The sequence below is a fragment of the Tursiops truncatus genome, chromosome 2 (genome assembly GCF_011762595.2).
Source record: "Tursiops truncatus isolate mTurTru1 chromosome 2, mTurTru1.mat.Y, whole genome shotgun sequence".
In the NCBI taxonomy this organism is placed as follows: domain Eukaryota; kingdom Metazoa; phylum Chordata; class Mammalia; order Artiodactyla; family Delphinidae; genus Tursiops; species Tursiops truncatus.
Window position 1 is genome coordinate 63,050,972 of NC_047035.1, and position 17,119 is coordinate 63,068,090.

Genomic DNA, 17,119 nt, shown 5'->3' on the forward strand with positions numbered 1-17,119 from the left:
GAAATTTCTGTTTGACTGAGGGAGCTCCCTAGTCAGCGGGACTTTGACAGCTAAACTCAAGCAGAAAGCTGCAGTGTTAGTGGTTTGAAGTAGCAGTATTCATCTATCTTCGGATAACAGGAATTTTACTACTCTTAAGTAGGATAAATAGAAGCTATTTTCTATTGTTTTATTTAAGTCATTTGGATTCTGGCATTTATTTACTTTACAACAGAATTTATCTTTACAAAGCTGTAAATCATATGATCCTATTCTTGAGTGTGTAAATGTATAGAAGGGAGGTTTATACATTAGATAGATAGAAAAATGTCTGTATCTGAAATAATACAATTTTTGGCTGGTCCTTATGGATGATTTGTTTTTACTTTCTTTGTATTTTTGTCAGTGAGAACCTTTTTTACAGTGCACCTATGCGTTGTTTTTGTAGTCAAATAGGGTATGTTCTATTTTGAGAAGATGTTTAGCAGAGGGACCCAGTAGTTTCCAGTTTACTTCTTCAGCTTACTGACTTGTCAGAGCATTCTTAATTGATGAAATATTAAAAACTTGATATTTTGCTTCAGGAAAATGGGACCAGTATTGCCGATCATGTTCGAAATTCCACTTGGGCAAAAAATGGCACCTACCAAGATGTTCTTCATAATGCTTCTGAAGAAGCCATAGAACAAAACATACGAGCTGGTGCCCAAGCAGTTTTGCAGGTAGATCACTTGTTATTTTTTTAAAATAAAATAAAAATCATTAAATATTTCAAATACAAAATTCAGTATTTCAGTGTAATTTTTAAAATGTAATGAACTCACCACCCACATTTATTAATTATCATTATGCCATATTAATTTTGTTTTTCCCTTAACTTTCATTTCACTTCATAATATATTGATAAACACTACATTTTTTTTTCTAGACAGTTTTAAACTTTATATAAATTGTGTCATGGTGTACTGTCATCTGCAACATTTTGCATTAACCATTATGTTTTTGAGATTTGTTGTTGATACATAGCCATGGTTAATTCATTTTAAAGTACTTTGTGATATTACAATTTATGGTTATTTCATATTTATTCCTTTTTTTGTTGATGGTTTTTTGTTTCCAGTTTCTCAGTATTCCAGATAATGCTACATTAAACATGCTATATATGTATTTTTGGGCACATGTGGGAGAATTTCCCTAGGATATATACATAGAAGTGGAATTACTGGGTTGGAGCATTTGTACATTATCAGCTTTACTTTACTGTTATTGCCAAATTGTTCTCCGGCATGGTTATAATAATTTACATTCCGTCTAGTAGTGCTTGTAAGTTCTCATTTCCTTATATCTTCCTCATTACTTGTATAGTCAGATTTTAATTTTTGCTGCTCCTGTGTGTGTGAAATGTTGTCTCATTTTTTCTTAGTTTTTGTTTCCCTGTTTCAATTTGCTTTTCCTTCATCACTACTGAAATTGAGCATCTTTTCTCATGTATGAATGGCCTGTTAATATGCTTTTTCCATTATTCTTTTGGATTGTTTGTCTTTTTGTTACTGATTTTTAGTTCATTATATTCATTCATTTTTTTAAACGATACTGTTTTTGTCAAGGCCACATGTGACCTCCCCATTGTTAAATCGAATGGATGTTTTTCAATCCTAATTTTACTAGAGTTGTCTGGAGCATTCTACAGAGTAGGTCATTCCCTCGCTGTTGAAACCCTTCTTTATCTGGCCTTCAGAGTAGCATACCCTCCTGTGTTTCTCCTAACTCACCGGCCTCTTCTCAGATTTTTTTTTTTTTATACTGATTTTTCGATATATTTCTCAACTTTTCATGTTGAAGTGCCCAGGAATCAGCTTTCAGATCTCTTTTCTATGTAAACTTACTCACTTGTTGATCTCATCCATTCCTATGGCTTTAAGTGTCATCTATATACTGCAACTTCTACATTTTATCTCTAGTCTGAGACTTCTTATCTGAACTCTATGAGTCCTGAACTCAAATATTCAAATGCCAAGTTGGCATCTTCACTTGAATATCTAATAGATACCTCAAACTTGACATGTCTAAAACTTGGCTTCTCACCTTGTTCAACAAACATGCTCTTCCTGCAGTTTTCCTCGCTTCATTTGATGGCAGCTGTTTTTCAGTTGCTCAGGCCATCTAATTTCCTATATTTCTTCTATATCTTATATCTAATTTGACGACAAATCCTGTCAACTTTCAGAATGTATGCAGAATCTGACTGCTGTTCCGCACTCACACTACTTCTTGTGTTCAAGCCTCAGTAATCTTTCATCTGGATTATTGCAATAAATTTCTAATTAGTATTCTTGCTTCTGGTCTTGCCCATCCATCATCCTGGTATATTCTCAACACAGTAGCCAGAGGGATCCTGTAAAATGTAAGTCAGATCGTGTTATTTTTCTGCTCTGAACCCTCTGGTGGCTTTTCCTTATCACTAAGCATAAAAACAAAGTTCTTCCCAATGGTCTGTCAGGCCTTTACGTCATTGCTCCTCAGAGTGTGGTCCACAGACTAGTGCTGGTCCACAATGTAATTACAAAATTGAGAGCGAGAGTTTAGAAACTAAGTCATTGAATGTCTCTTGATTCTGATGAAAAGTCTTTTTTTCATATCCTTTTTTACCTATTCATTTTTTAAATTGTATTTTATAATAGGATTGTTCTGTAAGACTTGGGGGGGAAAACCTGTTCCCTCACCACTGGCAGTGTGAGAAGCTCTGCTTCACATGCTCTGGCTGTTTCTCAACGTATCTCCCACTGCTTTTCCCCTTCCTCACTTCACTCTGTACTTCTTGCTGTTCCTCAGATATGCTAGGCCGGCTCTCACCGGTCCTTTAAACTTGCTTTTCCTTTTCTTTGGAACGGTTTTCTTCCGTGTTGCTACATAATTGAGCTTTGCTTTTCCTTTTTTAAGTCACCCATATTTATATCCATTCTCGGCTCCCTGCCACCTTTGCTTACTGGGTTTCCCGGGACAGTGAGGTGATATTGAGTACACTTGTCTTGTTCTTGGCTTTTGGCACTGCTTCCAAATGTCTCAGGTTCAGGCAGAACTTTTCAGGTTCAATTGCTGTTATAACATTTGCTGTAGTTCTTGATAAATATTCTTTTTCAGATTAAGGAATTTTACCTTTTTTCTTAGTTTGCTAAATTGAAAAAAAATAATGAATAAGTGCTAAATGCTTTTTCTTTATGCATTGTGATGATCCTACTTTTTTCCATTTTAATCTATTGATAGGATATAGTATATTAATAGACTTTTCCAATGTCAAGGCATCCTTACATTTCTGGGGTAAATAACTACTTGGTCATAAAGTATTATATTTTGATCAATTTGAATTGCTGCTGTTTTTTGAAGATTTTTGTCTATATGTTCATAAGTGATATTGGTCTCTTCTTTTCTTATGTAGTCCTTGTTTGTTTTTGATAACTGGATTATTGTTTTATAAAAATAAATTGGGTAGTTTATTTGTCTCTGAAACAGCTTGTGTAAAATAGGGATCATCTACTGGTAAGGCTGGGCAAAACTCTGCCTATAAAGCAGTGTAGGCCTGGTGTTTAGGGATGGATCAGGGATACCTTGATTACCAGTTCACTTTCTTTTATGGTATCGATATATACGTCTTTTGTATTCCTTCTTGAGTCAGTTTTGGCTATTTATGTTTTATCTAAAGAATAATCCATTTTTTTAAATTTTCAATTTTATTGACATAAAGTTATTCACTGAACTATCATTTTAAAATTCTCTACTGGCTATGTAGGTATGTCCGTATTTTATTTCTAATGTTATTTGTGCCTCTTTTTTGCTTTTCTTAGTGTTGTTAGACTTACAGAGTCAGCTCTTTTCCCAATTTTAAAGTTAGCTTAATGTTCTTTTCTCACATGATTTTACAACTGTATTTTGCCATGGAGTTCATCCAGGGGATTTAAATCAGAATTATGGGTGTAGAAGATGTAAATGTCCTAGGTTCACAATAGATGTAATGTTCTGTTCCTCCAAAGCGTCTTTGAAAACCTTTGCACATACCTGTCACCCTTATAACAACTTTCTCCTCAGTAACAAAATACAGTTAATGATTTGATTATAATGAATTTAATTAAAGGTACATATTGATGAACCCTGATTAGTAGTACTATAATAATATGCAGTCTGTTATTACCAAAACAGATATGCACACATAGTCAATAAACATGAAAAAAGAGAATAGATGGTGTTGAACACCTCATTCAGAAAGTCCATCTTGATTGAGGTATCATCTTTTATCCTAAACGATTTTTAATTTTTATTGTTCTTTTCATTTTATGACGACAATCAGGTGGTTATATTAAAGCGCCCTCACTTTTAAAAAATGCTGTTTTTCACTTGGCTTATTTTTTTCAGGTGCCTACTAGTAATTTTATATTTGTCTAGATAAACATAAAAATAGATTTAATGAGCTTAAATTTCCAATATTAAGCTGGTGGTAGAAGCAGGGTTAGAATTAACCTACAGTCTAACGCTTTTAAGTTTGCTGTAGATCACCTAGTGATCAGCATCTTGAGTTGTTTTCCCTTTGAATAAGTAATTTCCCATTGAAATTCTGTAACGAATCACTAATGATTTCTTTTATCTTAGGTGTTTATTATAAACTCCTCAAACATATTTCTTCTTGAACCTGCAAATGAGATAAAAAATCTTCTGGATGAGCACACAGATATGTGTAAACGAATTCTTAACATTTATCGGTTCATGGTTGTGCAAGTATCAATGGACAAAAAGACTTGGTAAAAATACTTATCTTTTTTTTTTATTGTGTATATGAGCATAGTAAATTCTAGAGGAATAGTGCCTGTGAAGAGGGCTTGTAACAATATTGTACAGGCTTCTATTATTGAATGAATGAGTGAATAAATATAATATTTTATGTAATAATCATGATGACACAGTGGTCTCCTTCACTTTGTCTCAAACATCTTTGATCAAACTGCCACAAGATGCCTTTGTTTATCTTTCTAAAGTGGGCATGTGATGGCCTCCCCCACTGCCCGCCACCCCGAGGAATGAATACTGGCATGCATGTATGAATAAATGAATTTATATGGGTGAATGAATGAATAAGTAAATGACTGAATGTATGAAATGCCTGATTCCTCAACCTGGCATTCAAGGCTTTGTACAGTCAGGCTCCTGAGTATTTTTCTAGCCCTATCTCAAGCCTAAGCTCCACCCTGCAGAATGAGATCCTACCTCCCAGCTTTATCAAATTGCTGTCTCTCGAGCACAATCTGAACTTTTCTTTAGAGTGTCTGATTCCTGTCATCTTTTCCTATTGTTACCATAACTGTCCTTAGATTCTACCTTCCTTTTTCCACATAGCCTTATTTTTTCAGCTCACTTCCTTTCATTCTGTATTTGTACCTCTGTTGTAGATCTTGTCAAAATTGTCTTAGTTCCTAAATTACTTGTAAAATGTCCATTTACCTCACTGAATTGAGATGCCCTGAAAGGTATATATACTGGTTGTCTTGTTTTTATATTTCCTACATTTGTTAACATAGTATCATATATTATTGATACTCTATAAATATTTGTTTAATTGAATGAAAAAAGAGGCCTTTTAGAGAGATGAGAAGAGCCGTTCTTCGGTTTCTGTAAAAATGATACATGTTCATTGTAAAATTCAAACAAAGAAAAGTTTTAAAAAGAAAATAAAAGTTGCCCGATAGCTCACTCTCTAGAGGTAATTATTGTTTGCCCTTTGGTGAACATCTGGTTCACCAAACCACACACACAGTCACATAGTATTATGCCATATGTATGTACCATAATTTTCTTAACTAATCACCTGTTGCTGGATATGTAGTTACTTATTTTGTTGTTGGAGGAGGGAAGGATAATGAACATCCTTGTATGTATGCAATTTTCCTCTTTTGAGTCATTCTTAAAGACTGGGGGTACTTAGTCAAAGAATATGCCTACTTGGTGTTTTGTTACATATGGGAAAATGGTTTTATTTTGAAAAAACTTTTGATTAACATAATATTGATATAGTTACATCTAGAAGTAGTTATTAACTGATTTGGAGCACTTTTTCTGTGTCAGGTATCTTTTTAATCTTTTAACATCTGTTTTCTTTCTTAATCCTTGTAGCACCCTATGAGGTAGATAATTTTACATGGTGATTCTTAGGCACAAAGAGATTAAGTAATTTATCATTGTTCACACAGCATAAATTTGAACTGTGGTCCTACTGACCATTCTTTTGTTAGTCCTTCCCCTTTTTTTCTTTTTATATGCTTTTAATCAATGCTGTTGGTCCAGGTTAAAGTGAGAGACTTGCTATGTGGAACACAATTTTAGAATTTTTAAAAATTTTATAAGTTCCCTTGAAGTCATAGCATTATGAAAGATTTCTCACATATTTACATTGAATTTATAAGACTTTATGAATTAAAATCATTATTGTATTACAAAGTGAAAAGTTATCTAATAATATATGAGTGAATTATGGTTTGACCACAAATCAGAAAGATTTATTTGGAAAACCTATTCTTTATTGAATATGTGGTTGACTTTAAATGGCTTTTCATTTCATATAGTGAAGCTAGAAGCCTAAGGTTACAAACATGTTACCTCTGATTTTTATGAGTTGAATGCATACGTTTGTTTGGTTAATAAATTCAGGATATTTTTCATTGAGTGATACTTTTATATTTAATTCTGCACTTACTTCCCAGAAAAACCATGATATTAGATCTGGGATTTCTTGCTGCCTCTGCCGCATTTCTCACATGGACTGTCCCACATATTGCTATGCCTAGAATGGGCCTGCAAATAAGCCAGAGAGGAGGAGGCTTGATAGACTTAGGTTGTTAGTCTGACTATACGCCCAACTGAAATCCCCTTGTCAGACTTTTTTTTTTTTTTTTGTATGTGGTTGCATCAGTTTTTGAATTATCAGGTGCAAATAAGGTAGTTTTATGGTCTTAATATTAAGCATCTAGGAGGAAGAGGCAAGATAAGGATAATATAATAGGGTTGGCTTGACTTGCAGTACACAAAGAGTATAAAGAATTGAAAGATGGCCAAACGAAAAAGGATGGAAAGAAGCAATAGAGTGATGGTTCTTGATTACTTGTCAGGCTCATTGTGATCTGTTAGCCTTAAAATATCATATAATTTTTGAAATTGAACCTGGTACAATTCTAGATGTGCAGTTGTTCTCCATATTGTAAAGATGGATGAGATGGACAGGTATCAAGGTAGAATTGTATTGTATAGACAGATGAGTGTTCTTCAGACAGCTCCCTAAGGTCACCTATTTGATTTGTGGGGTGGAGGGATGGGAGCAGTCTCCATATTCTCACTCCCAATTCATCAGCTGTTGTATAAATTTTTATTTGGTGAGAGGTATTGTGGCTGAGAAATGGCTTAAAAATGGCTGGGATAGATTTATAAAATGGAATTTTATATTTTAATATTCAAAGAATTCTAAAATTTTGAAAGATATTTGGTATTTGAGTTATTGAAAGGTAATAACATTTTTATAACAAATATTAATTTGAAAGTTATTCATTAACCAAAAGCAAACATATGCAAAAAGGAAACATTAATTAATTTTTTTACTTTAAGGGAACAGATGCTGCTTGTATTGCTCAGAGTCACGGAGTCTGTACTGAAGATGCCGTCACAAGCTTTTCTACAGTTCCAGGGGAAAAAAAATATGACCTTGGCAGGTCGACTTGCAGGACCACTTTTCCAGGCAATAAAAATAAATAAATAAATAGATAAATAGGTGGATAGATATGTATTTTTTCTTAAGACTCATTGAGCCCTGAACTTACTACCTGGGAAGAAAGCTTTAAATCAGAAATCATTTCATATTAAATAATTTTTTGTAGAGCCAAATAAAAGTTGCTTATCTAAATAGACTATTTGCCATACATACAAGCTCACAACCTAATAGAGGAAATATCAATCAGATCTGTGAAAAAAGTGTTAAAACAAGCTGATTATATTTATCTCCTGTGTGGTACACTTACGTATGATTGCAAAAAGCTGCCAGAAGGCTTCATGATAATGGCTTGATTGTTTCTATTATGAGTTTCCTGGTCTCTGGGATTGTTAGAAAAACAAGATTTTAAGTCGTTCTGTAGTAAAGAAAAAGTAGTAAATCACGATTCTTTCTTACCATGCTATTCTGGAAGACTTTATTCTCTTCACGTCTTCATTTGAAGTATCAGTGGTAGTTGATTATATAGGAATTATATGCTGTGTTTTCCACCCTAAGGATAGAGCACTGACTTTAAATGTATTATGGATTATTTGGAAAATAGAAAGCAAAGTAGTATTTTTTTAAAGATGACACATTAAATACAAATACATGGATAAAATGGTTCTTAATGTCAAGGATAAAAGCTATCTCAGCTCCCATTCTTGTCCATTAGTGTAGCCATTCAAATGATTATTTTTTCCCCAGATATGCTGGTTCACCTAAAATTCTGTGATGGTAGTGTATAAGTCTTTGAAACCAGCTACATTTATTATCTAAACTCCTCTTGACTTCATGAGTTCCCCACCCCCACCGCCATGGTTAGAACTAACCCAATGGTGGGCGCTATTGGAAGGTAAAATTTTAGCTTGCTACATGGAATAACTTTTTTGTACTCTGAATGTTTAAAACTAGAATGGAGGACCACTCGTTATTACTGTTTTATTTCATAAACTCTGGTCATTTTTATCTTTATATTTAATGTATAAATTTATGTGAATTCCTTAGTAAAATTGGTTGAGTTAAACTTTTGAAAAACTTTTATTTTGTGACTTATTTCTTCAATAGGAGGATTATATCTTTGGTAGAAATCTATAAAGTCTCAGGGGTACAGCCTGGTCAGTAATTTCTGCCCTTTTATGAATAAGTTTTTTATTCTGTGATTGGATTTGTTACAGAACACCTTTAATTCCTCTGGTGTCTTTAAAATGAAATTTAATTTTATCCTTCAGTTTACGTTTAAGTTTTCAAAAACACATTTCAGTAAGTTAAATACACCTCTAGTAACTTTTTTTTGGTTTTAGAATATTCAAATTGTATAGTTAGTGATTCCCATCTTTAATTTGAGAATGTAGGTTTTGTTGTTTTAGTTCAATAACTACTAACTACTCAATAATTTCAACACCTAATAGTGTGGAGACTTTTATGTCTTTTTAAACAACATTTATTTAACATTAACATAATGCAGCATGAAGGGTAGTTAAACTTTAGGGAGATTTCTTTTCAGTTTTGGTAACTTGTCCTAATGCCAGAATGTTGGGAATTGGCAGTTGTTGAAATTTATAGTAGGTACTAATGAGTGTTTGAATTACTTTTATAAGTATTATGTACCAAGAAAGGATATCATGGATATTATATGATTTAAAGTTCTGCTTGTTGGTGTAATTTTTTAATAATTGATTTTGAATATATTTCACTGTTATTTCTGATTATTTGTCTTTATAGACTCTTATAGTTGCCTGGATTAAAGCAAATCTAAATGTGTACATCTCCCGAGAGCTTTGGGATGACTTACTCTCAGTATTGTCATCGTTGACCTATTGGGAAGAGTTAGCCACTGAATGGTCACTGACTATGGAGACACTAACTAAAGTTTTAGCTAGAAATTTATATAGTTTGGATCTCAGTGATTTACCATTGGATAAGCTGAGTGAACAGAAACAAAAAAAGCACAAAGGGAAAGGTAAGAGTTGTTCACAAAGGTGCTCCATATAAATTTGTTTAAATAATTTGGTCTGGGAAAATCAAGCCAGGGAGAGGTGTGAAGGTAAAAGTTGTATTTTCTCTTAATTATTCCCTCCTTAATTTACGCTGAAGGTTAAAAATTTTCAACAGTGAAACATGTAGGTACCTTGTAATTGTTCTTGAAGAGCCTTAAATTCAACAGTAATTTTGATGAGAAATAAAGTATTCTGTACATATCTAGCTAAAGTTACATAAATAATTCAGAATCTTAAATATTTTATTTTTAATAATTAACCAAAATGTGTTATAAAACACTCTTCCTTTTTTTTTTTTTTTTTTGCGGGCCTCTCACTGTTGTGGCCTCTCCCGTTGCGGAGCACATGCGCAGGCTCAGTGGCCATGGCTCACGGGCCTAGCCGCTCTGCGGCATGTGGGATCTTCCCAGACCGAGGCACGAACCCGTGTCCCCTGCATCGGCAGGCAGACTCTCAACCACTGCGGCACCAGGGAAGCCCCCTTTTTATCATACACAATTTTTTATTGAAACATAGAAGGTGATTTCATGTTACTCTTATTTAAAAAGAATTGTGTGAGAAATTCTTTTAAAAGCATTTTCTTAGTTTTAACAAAAGCAAACATTCGCTGGATGTGGATTATATACCTGCCTAATATTAAAAAGCTGGAGAGGGACAGTAACATAGTGATTATATCATAAAAACATGTCCTTATAATTCTGGGTTTGCTAGTATTTTTCACTCTTAATAATTAGTTGCAGTCTAGAGATTACATCTGAGTCACATTTCATACTTAACAATAGTCCAGAGTGCTAAATGTGTGACCAGACTACTTTTTCCTGGACTGTTTATTTTCCAAGTGGCTATTATTGGCAGGTAGAGATAGAGTAACTTCCACCACAGGATCTATTTTGGTTAGCTCATTTTCTATCCTTTTTTGCCTGTCCAAATATTTCACTTCTATATGAAGCAAGTGGGTGGTAGAGGATTTATAATCATTTATTGTTGATATTGTATTTTTAAAAATCTGCCTCAGTTTTGGAACATGAAAATGAAGTTCAGAAAAACCTTATAGTATGCAAGCATTTTATCTAGTTACTTTATGAGTAAACCTAAGAGTCTGAGGCAAAGTGGCACACATAATTCGAAGAGATTATTGATATGGTGACGGTACACTGAGATTGAAAATCTGCATTTCTAGGAGTGGGACATGAATTTCAGAAAGTTTCAGTTGACAAGTCATTTTCTAGAGGATGGAGTCGTGATCAGCCTGGCCAAGCCCCAATGAGACAGAGAAGTGCAACAACCACTGGTTCCCCAGGAACGGAAAAGGCGAGGAGTATAGTACGGCAAAAAACTGTTGGTATGTACTCTTTAAAATCATGAGAATTGTATGGGGCAATACGTTTATAGTCCTTAGTAACAATGTATATAAATACACGGTTTTCTTATCTGTTGGTTTTTGTTGTTAAATGAAAAACTTCCATTGGAAAACCTTTTTTTCAGTAATACTTGGAGTCTGATGACATGCTGTGTTATCACTTTATGCTATTAAGATGTGTCTTACATTATTGTTTTCATGTAGTTTATTTTACTGTTGATATCAATAATTTTAAACCGTTACTTTACAGAATTGAAGAAGTAGAACTCTGATTCACTTTATAGAACTCATGTATTAATTGATATAGTTTCTACTAAGTGAATATACTCATAAACATGGAAAATTAGGTAGCTTATTTTCAGTGCTACAATTATACAATTATATTGGCTTCACAAACTTCCAGTGAGGAATTCATGCTCTCTACTTATAGACAGCTGAGGCCAAGGTGGAGTATACTGCTAGGTTCCTTGCTGCCTTTAACAAGCATGGAAGAAATTTCTATGATGGGAGGAATTTCTGGATGTAGGATCACTCAGCATACTGTGGACCTAGTTACCATCTTATTCCTTTTCCTCTCAGAGATTTATAACTTGGTCTTCATTGTAGTAGAAAGAGTGCTGCAAGGAAAAATGAGGACTTTGTCCTGATCTTTTTTTTCACTCTTTCATCACTAAATAGCTAGATAACCTTGAATAATTTACTGAACTTTCTAGGCGTTATTTACTTCATCTGTATAGTGGGTATGATAATATCTCACATGCCTGAAACAAAATTGCTTGAAGTTACTTCAGGCTTTGCAATCTGTGATTCTGTGGAAGGAGAATTTTCTGTGGGAATATATCTATATTTGATGGTAATCAGTGAAAAACACTACTATTTTAAAGAAATTTAAAAACATTGTTGTAGGACGTGTCTTCTATGAAATGATGTGTTCTAAAGTGTTAAGAATTACAGTTCTAAAGGAAGAAACAAAAGTAGAAAGAGAATAAGGTAATTAAAGATGTTAGAAGAATTAGAAATGTTTAAAATTGTTCAAAAGAATATTTTCACAATTGTCTTCTGCCTATAAAATAACCATAGAATTATATTGATTGTATATGTCAAGCCAGAAGAATGAGAGATTATACACGGAAAAAGGATATTGATGGATAAAAATTAATATAATTTAATTTTGGTATAGAATTACATTTTGAAATTCTTGGGAAGATGTTGATTACATCTGAAATGCCTTTCTTCATTTTATGTTAATGTCAACGTTTATAGAAAATATTTCTATATTGGTTAAGAAGGAATTGTTCTTTTAATTTTAAAATTTTACTTAACTAGAATCTTTTTAAAAAGTTCCATATATATATTTTTCTGATTATAGAAGTAATTTATGCTTAGTGTGGAAAGTAAAGTTTAAGGAAGCATAAAAACATATTAGGTGTCTAATGAGAAGAAATCATTGCTAACATGTTGGCATATTTCTAATCTGTATAAAAGCATGTGTGAGTAAAATACTCATCTTAAAAGTATACCTGACTGATTACTTTCTGATACCTATGTTAAAACAGTCTTGCCTGGCTTGCTCATTGGACTAACCTATCAAATAAAAAGTTAAAGCATTACCACAGCAAAGGAAACCATAAACAAGACAAAAAGACAACCCTCAGAATGGGAGAAAATATTTGCAAATGAAGCAACTGACAAAGGATTAATCTCCAAAATTTACAAGCAGCTCATGCAGCTCAATATCAAAAACACAAACAACCCAATCCAAAAATGGGCAGAAGACCTAAATAGACATTTCTCCAAAGAAGATATACAGATTGCCAACAAACACATGAAAGAATGCTCAACATCATTAATCATTAGAGAAATGCAAATCAAAACTACAATGAGATATCATCTCACACCAGTCAGAATGACCATCATCAAAAAATCTACAAACAATAAATTCTGGAGAGGGTGTGGAGAAAAGGGAACCCTCTTGCACTGTTGGTGGAAATGTAAATTGATACAACCACTATGGAGAACAGTATGGAGGTTCCTTAAAAAACTAAAAATAGAACTGCCATACGACCCAGCAATCCCACTACTGGGCATATACCCTGAGAAAACCATAATTCAAAAAGAGTTCATTGCAGCCCTATTTACAATAGCCAGGACATGGAAGCAGCCTAAGTGTCCATCAACAGATGAATGGATAATGAAGATGTGGCACATATATACAATGGAATATTACTCAGCCATAAGAAGAAACGAAATTGAGTTATTTGTAGTGAGGTGGATGGACCTAGAGTCTGTCATATAGAGTGAAGTCAAAAAGAGAAAAACAAATACCATATGCTAACACATATATATGGAATCTTAAAAAAAAAAATGATCATGAAGAAACTAGGGGTAGGACAGGAATAAAGATGCAGACCTACTAGAGAATGGACTTGAGGACACAGGGAGGGGGAAGGGTAAGCTAGGACAAAGAGAGAGAGTGGCATGGGCATATATACAGTACCAAATGTAAAACTGATAGCTAGTGGGAAGTAGCCACATAGCACAGGGAGAACAGCTCTGTGCTTTGTGACCACCTAGAGGGGTGGGATAGGGAGGGTGGGAGGGAGGGAGACGCAAGTGGAAAGAGATATGGGGATATGTGTATATGTATAGCTGATCCACTTTGTTATAAAGCAGAAACTAACACACCATCATAAAGCAATTATACTCCAATAAAGATGTTAAAAAAAAAAAGGTAAAGCATTACAAACTTTGTTTAGAAAGGTAGCTGCATAAAGTTGGAAAATACTAATACTAGAAAATGTTGAACTCCTTGCATCAGATTTCATTACATGTCAGTACCATAATTTAACCTGTATCCTGAAGATGGACTTTTAGTTTATTTCCAATTTTGTGCTGTTAAAAATGGTACAGAATATAGTTATGTATATTTCTATACTTTGTGCTTACATGCAGATATGTCTGTAGGTTTAATCTATAGGATTTGGAATTAAATTGCCCTTAAAACAATGAGATACCACTACATATCTATTAGAATGGCTGAAATCCAGAACATTGACAACATGAAATGCTGACAAGAATATGGAGCAACAGTAACTCTCATTGCTCGTAGGAATGGTACAGCCACTCTGGAAGACAGTTTGGTAGTTTCCTAGAAAACTAAACATACTCTTACCATAGAATCAAACCATCCTTGGCATTTACCCAAGTAAGTTGAAAACGTATGTCCACACAAACATTGGCACTCAAATATTTGAAGCAACTTTATTCATAAACTCGGAATTTATGCCAGGATTTGGAATCAACCAAGATATTCTTAAATAGGTGAATGAATTAACAAACAGTGGTACATCCACACAGTGGAATATTATTCTTTGAATATAAAAAGTGAGCTATCAGGCCATGGAAAAAATACGGAGGAGCTCCAGATGCATATTACTAAGTGAAAGAAGCCAATCTGAAAAGGTTACATACACTATGATTCCAACTATATGATATTCTGGAAAAGGGAAAACTAAAGAGACAATAAAAAGATTACTGATTACCAGGGGTGGAGGTGGGGAGCAGGGCAACAAGGAGGGACGAATAGGTGGAGCACAGGGGGTTTTTAGAGCAGTGAAAGTATTCTGTATGATACTGTAATGGTGCATACATGTTATACATTTGTCAAAAGCCCATAGAATGTACAACACAAAGAGTGATCCCTAATGTAAACTGTGGATTTTGTTAATGACACTGTATCAGTATTAGCTCATCAGTTGTAGAAAATGTACTATACCAATGAAAGATGTCAGTACTTGGGGAAACTCGAGGTGGGGGTGGGAGAAGAAGGGGATATATTGGAACTCTTTGTACTTGCCACTCAATTTTCCTGTAAACCTGAAACTGCTTTTTAAAAATGAAAGTGTACAGGCAGACCTCAGGAGATAAGTGCGGGTTTGGTTCCAGACCACCACAATAAAGCAAATATCCCAATAAAGCGGGTCACATGAATTTTTTGGTTTCCCAGTGCATATAAAGGTTATGTTTACACTATACTGCAGTCTGTTAAGTGTTCAGTAGCATTATGTCTAAAGAAACAATGTTACATACCTTAATTTAAAATATTGCCCCGAAATGCTAACCATGAATCTGAATCTTCAGCACTTCATAGTCTTTTTGCTGGTGGCTGATGACTGATCAGGGTGGTGGTTGCTGAAGGTTGGGGTGGCTGTGACAGTTTCTTAAAGTGAGACCATTAAGGGAGTTCATGGCATTGGTTGACTCTTCCTTTCACAAACGATTTCTCTGTAGTATGCAATGATGTTTTATTGCATTTTACTCACTAGAATTTCTTTCAGAATTGGAGTCAGTCCCCTCAAACCCTACCACAGCTTTATCAACTAAACTTAAATAATACTCTCAATCCTTTGTTCTCATTTCAACAGTCTTCACAGCATCTCCATCAGGAGTAGATTCCACCTCAAGAAACCACTTTCTTTGCTCACTCATAAGAAGAAACTCCTCTTCAAAGTTTTATCTTGAGACTGAGTTTTATCTCAGTCCCATCCTCAGGCTAGTTCTGTTGTGCTTTCTACCACATTTGCAGTTACTTCCTGCACTAAAGTCATCCATGAGGATTGGAATTAACTTCTTCCAAACTTCTGTTAATGTTGACATTTTGACCTCTTCCCATGAGTCACATTGTTCTTAATGGCATCTAGAATGGTTTTCTTGTTTCCAGAAGGTTTTCAGTGTATCTATACTTTGCCCAGATTCATCAGAGGAATCACCATCTATAGCAGCTATAACCTTACGAAATGTATCGTAAAGAATAAGACTTGAAAGTTGAAATAATTGTTTGATTCATGGGCTGCAGAATGGATGTTGTGTTAGCAGACATGAAAGCAATGTGCATCTCATTGCACATCTCCATCAGAGCTCTTGGGTGACGAGGTGCATTGTCAATGAGCAGTAATATTTTGAAAGGAATCTTTTCTGAGCAATAGGTCTTGACAGTGGGGCTTAAAATATTCAGTAAACCATGTTGCAAACAGATGTGCTGTCATCCAGGCTTTGTTGTTCCAGTGATAGAGCACAGAGTAGACTTAGCGTAATTCTTAAGGGCCCCAGGATTTTCAGAATGGTAAATGGACATTGGCTTCGACTTGAAGTCCCCAGGTGCATTATCCCCTAACAAGAGGGCCAGCCTGTGCTTTGAAGCTTTTAAGCCAGGCATTGACTCCTCCTCTCTAGCTATGAAAGTCCTCGATGGCATCTTCTTCCAATAGATGGCTGTTGTGTCCACATTGAAAATCTGTTGTGTAATGTAGCCACCTTCATTAATGATCTTAGTTAGATCTTTTCGATAGCTTGCTGCAGCTTCTACATCACCACTTGCTGCTTCCACTTGCACTTTTATGTTATGAAGATGGCTTCTTTCCTTAAATCTCATGAACTAACTCTGCTAGCTTCATGCTTTTCTTCTGCAGCTTCCTCACCTCTCTCAGCCTTCCTAGGATTGAAGAGAGTTAGGGCCTGGCTCTGGATTGGGATTTGGCTTAAGAAATCTTGTGGCTGGCTTGATCTTCTTTCCAGACAACTAAAACTTTCCCCATATCAGCAATATGGCTGTTTTGCTTTCTTATCGTTCGCCTTTTCACTGTTAATTTCCTTCAAGAACTTTTCCTCTTTTGCAGTCACAACTTGGCTGTTTGAAGCAAGCAGTCTAGCTTTCAGCCTGTCTTGGCATTTGACATGCCTTCCTCGCTAAACTTAATCATTTCTAGCTTTTGATTTAAAGTGAGAGTCGTGTGACTCTTCCTTTCACTTGAACACTTAGAGACTATTGTAGGGTAATTAACTGAAGTTAGACCAGTTTCAGTGGCTTTACAGAGATTCTCTGATCTAAGCTTTAGATTAGTAAATCCCCAAAATCCCAGGAGCTAATTCATGTAAGTCATTTTCTGTAGCATAGGTTGCGCAGCTGTGAGGCACTTAACAGATTTCCAGGTATGCATAAAGACC

The 17,119-nt window shown here is 34.7% G+C and overlaps 1 protein-coding gene across 5 annotated transcripts in view; it reads left to right on the forward strand.

The window, feature by feature from the left end:
* Window positions 1-17,119, forward strand: part of RALGAPA1 (Ral GTPase activating protein catalytic subunit alpha 1) — a 219,904-nt gene that overhangs the window by 81,028 nt on the left and 121,757 nt on the right. For all 5 annotated transcript variants that reach the window (XM_033851187.2, XM_019924021.3, XM_019924023.3 and 2 more), the window contains exons 12-16: window positions 564-701; window positions 4,621-4,769; window positions 7,618-7,747; window positions 9,482-9,719; window positions 10,937-11,098. In XM_033851187.2, the coding sequence (XP_033707078.1) occupies window positions 564-701; window positions 4,621-4,769; window positions 7,618-7,747; window positions 9,482-9,719; window positions 10,937-11,098 (817 nt within the window). The remainder of the gene's footprint in view (window positions 1-563; window positions 702-4,620; window positions 4,770-7,617; window positions 7,748-9,481; window positions 9,720-10,936; window positions 11,099-17,119) is intronic.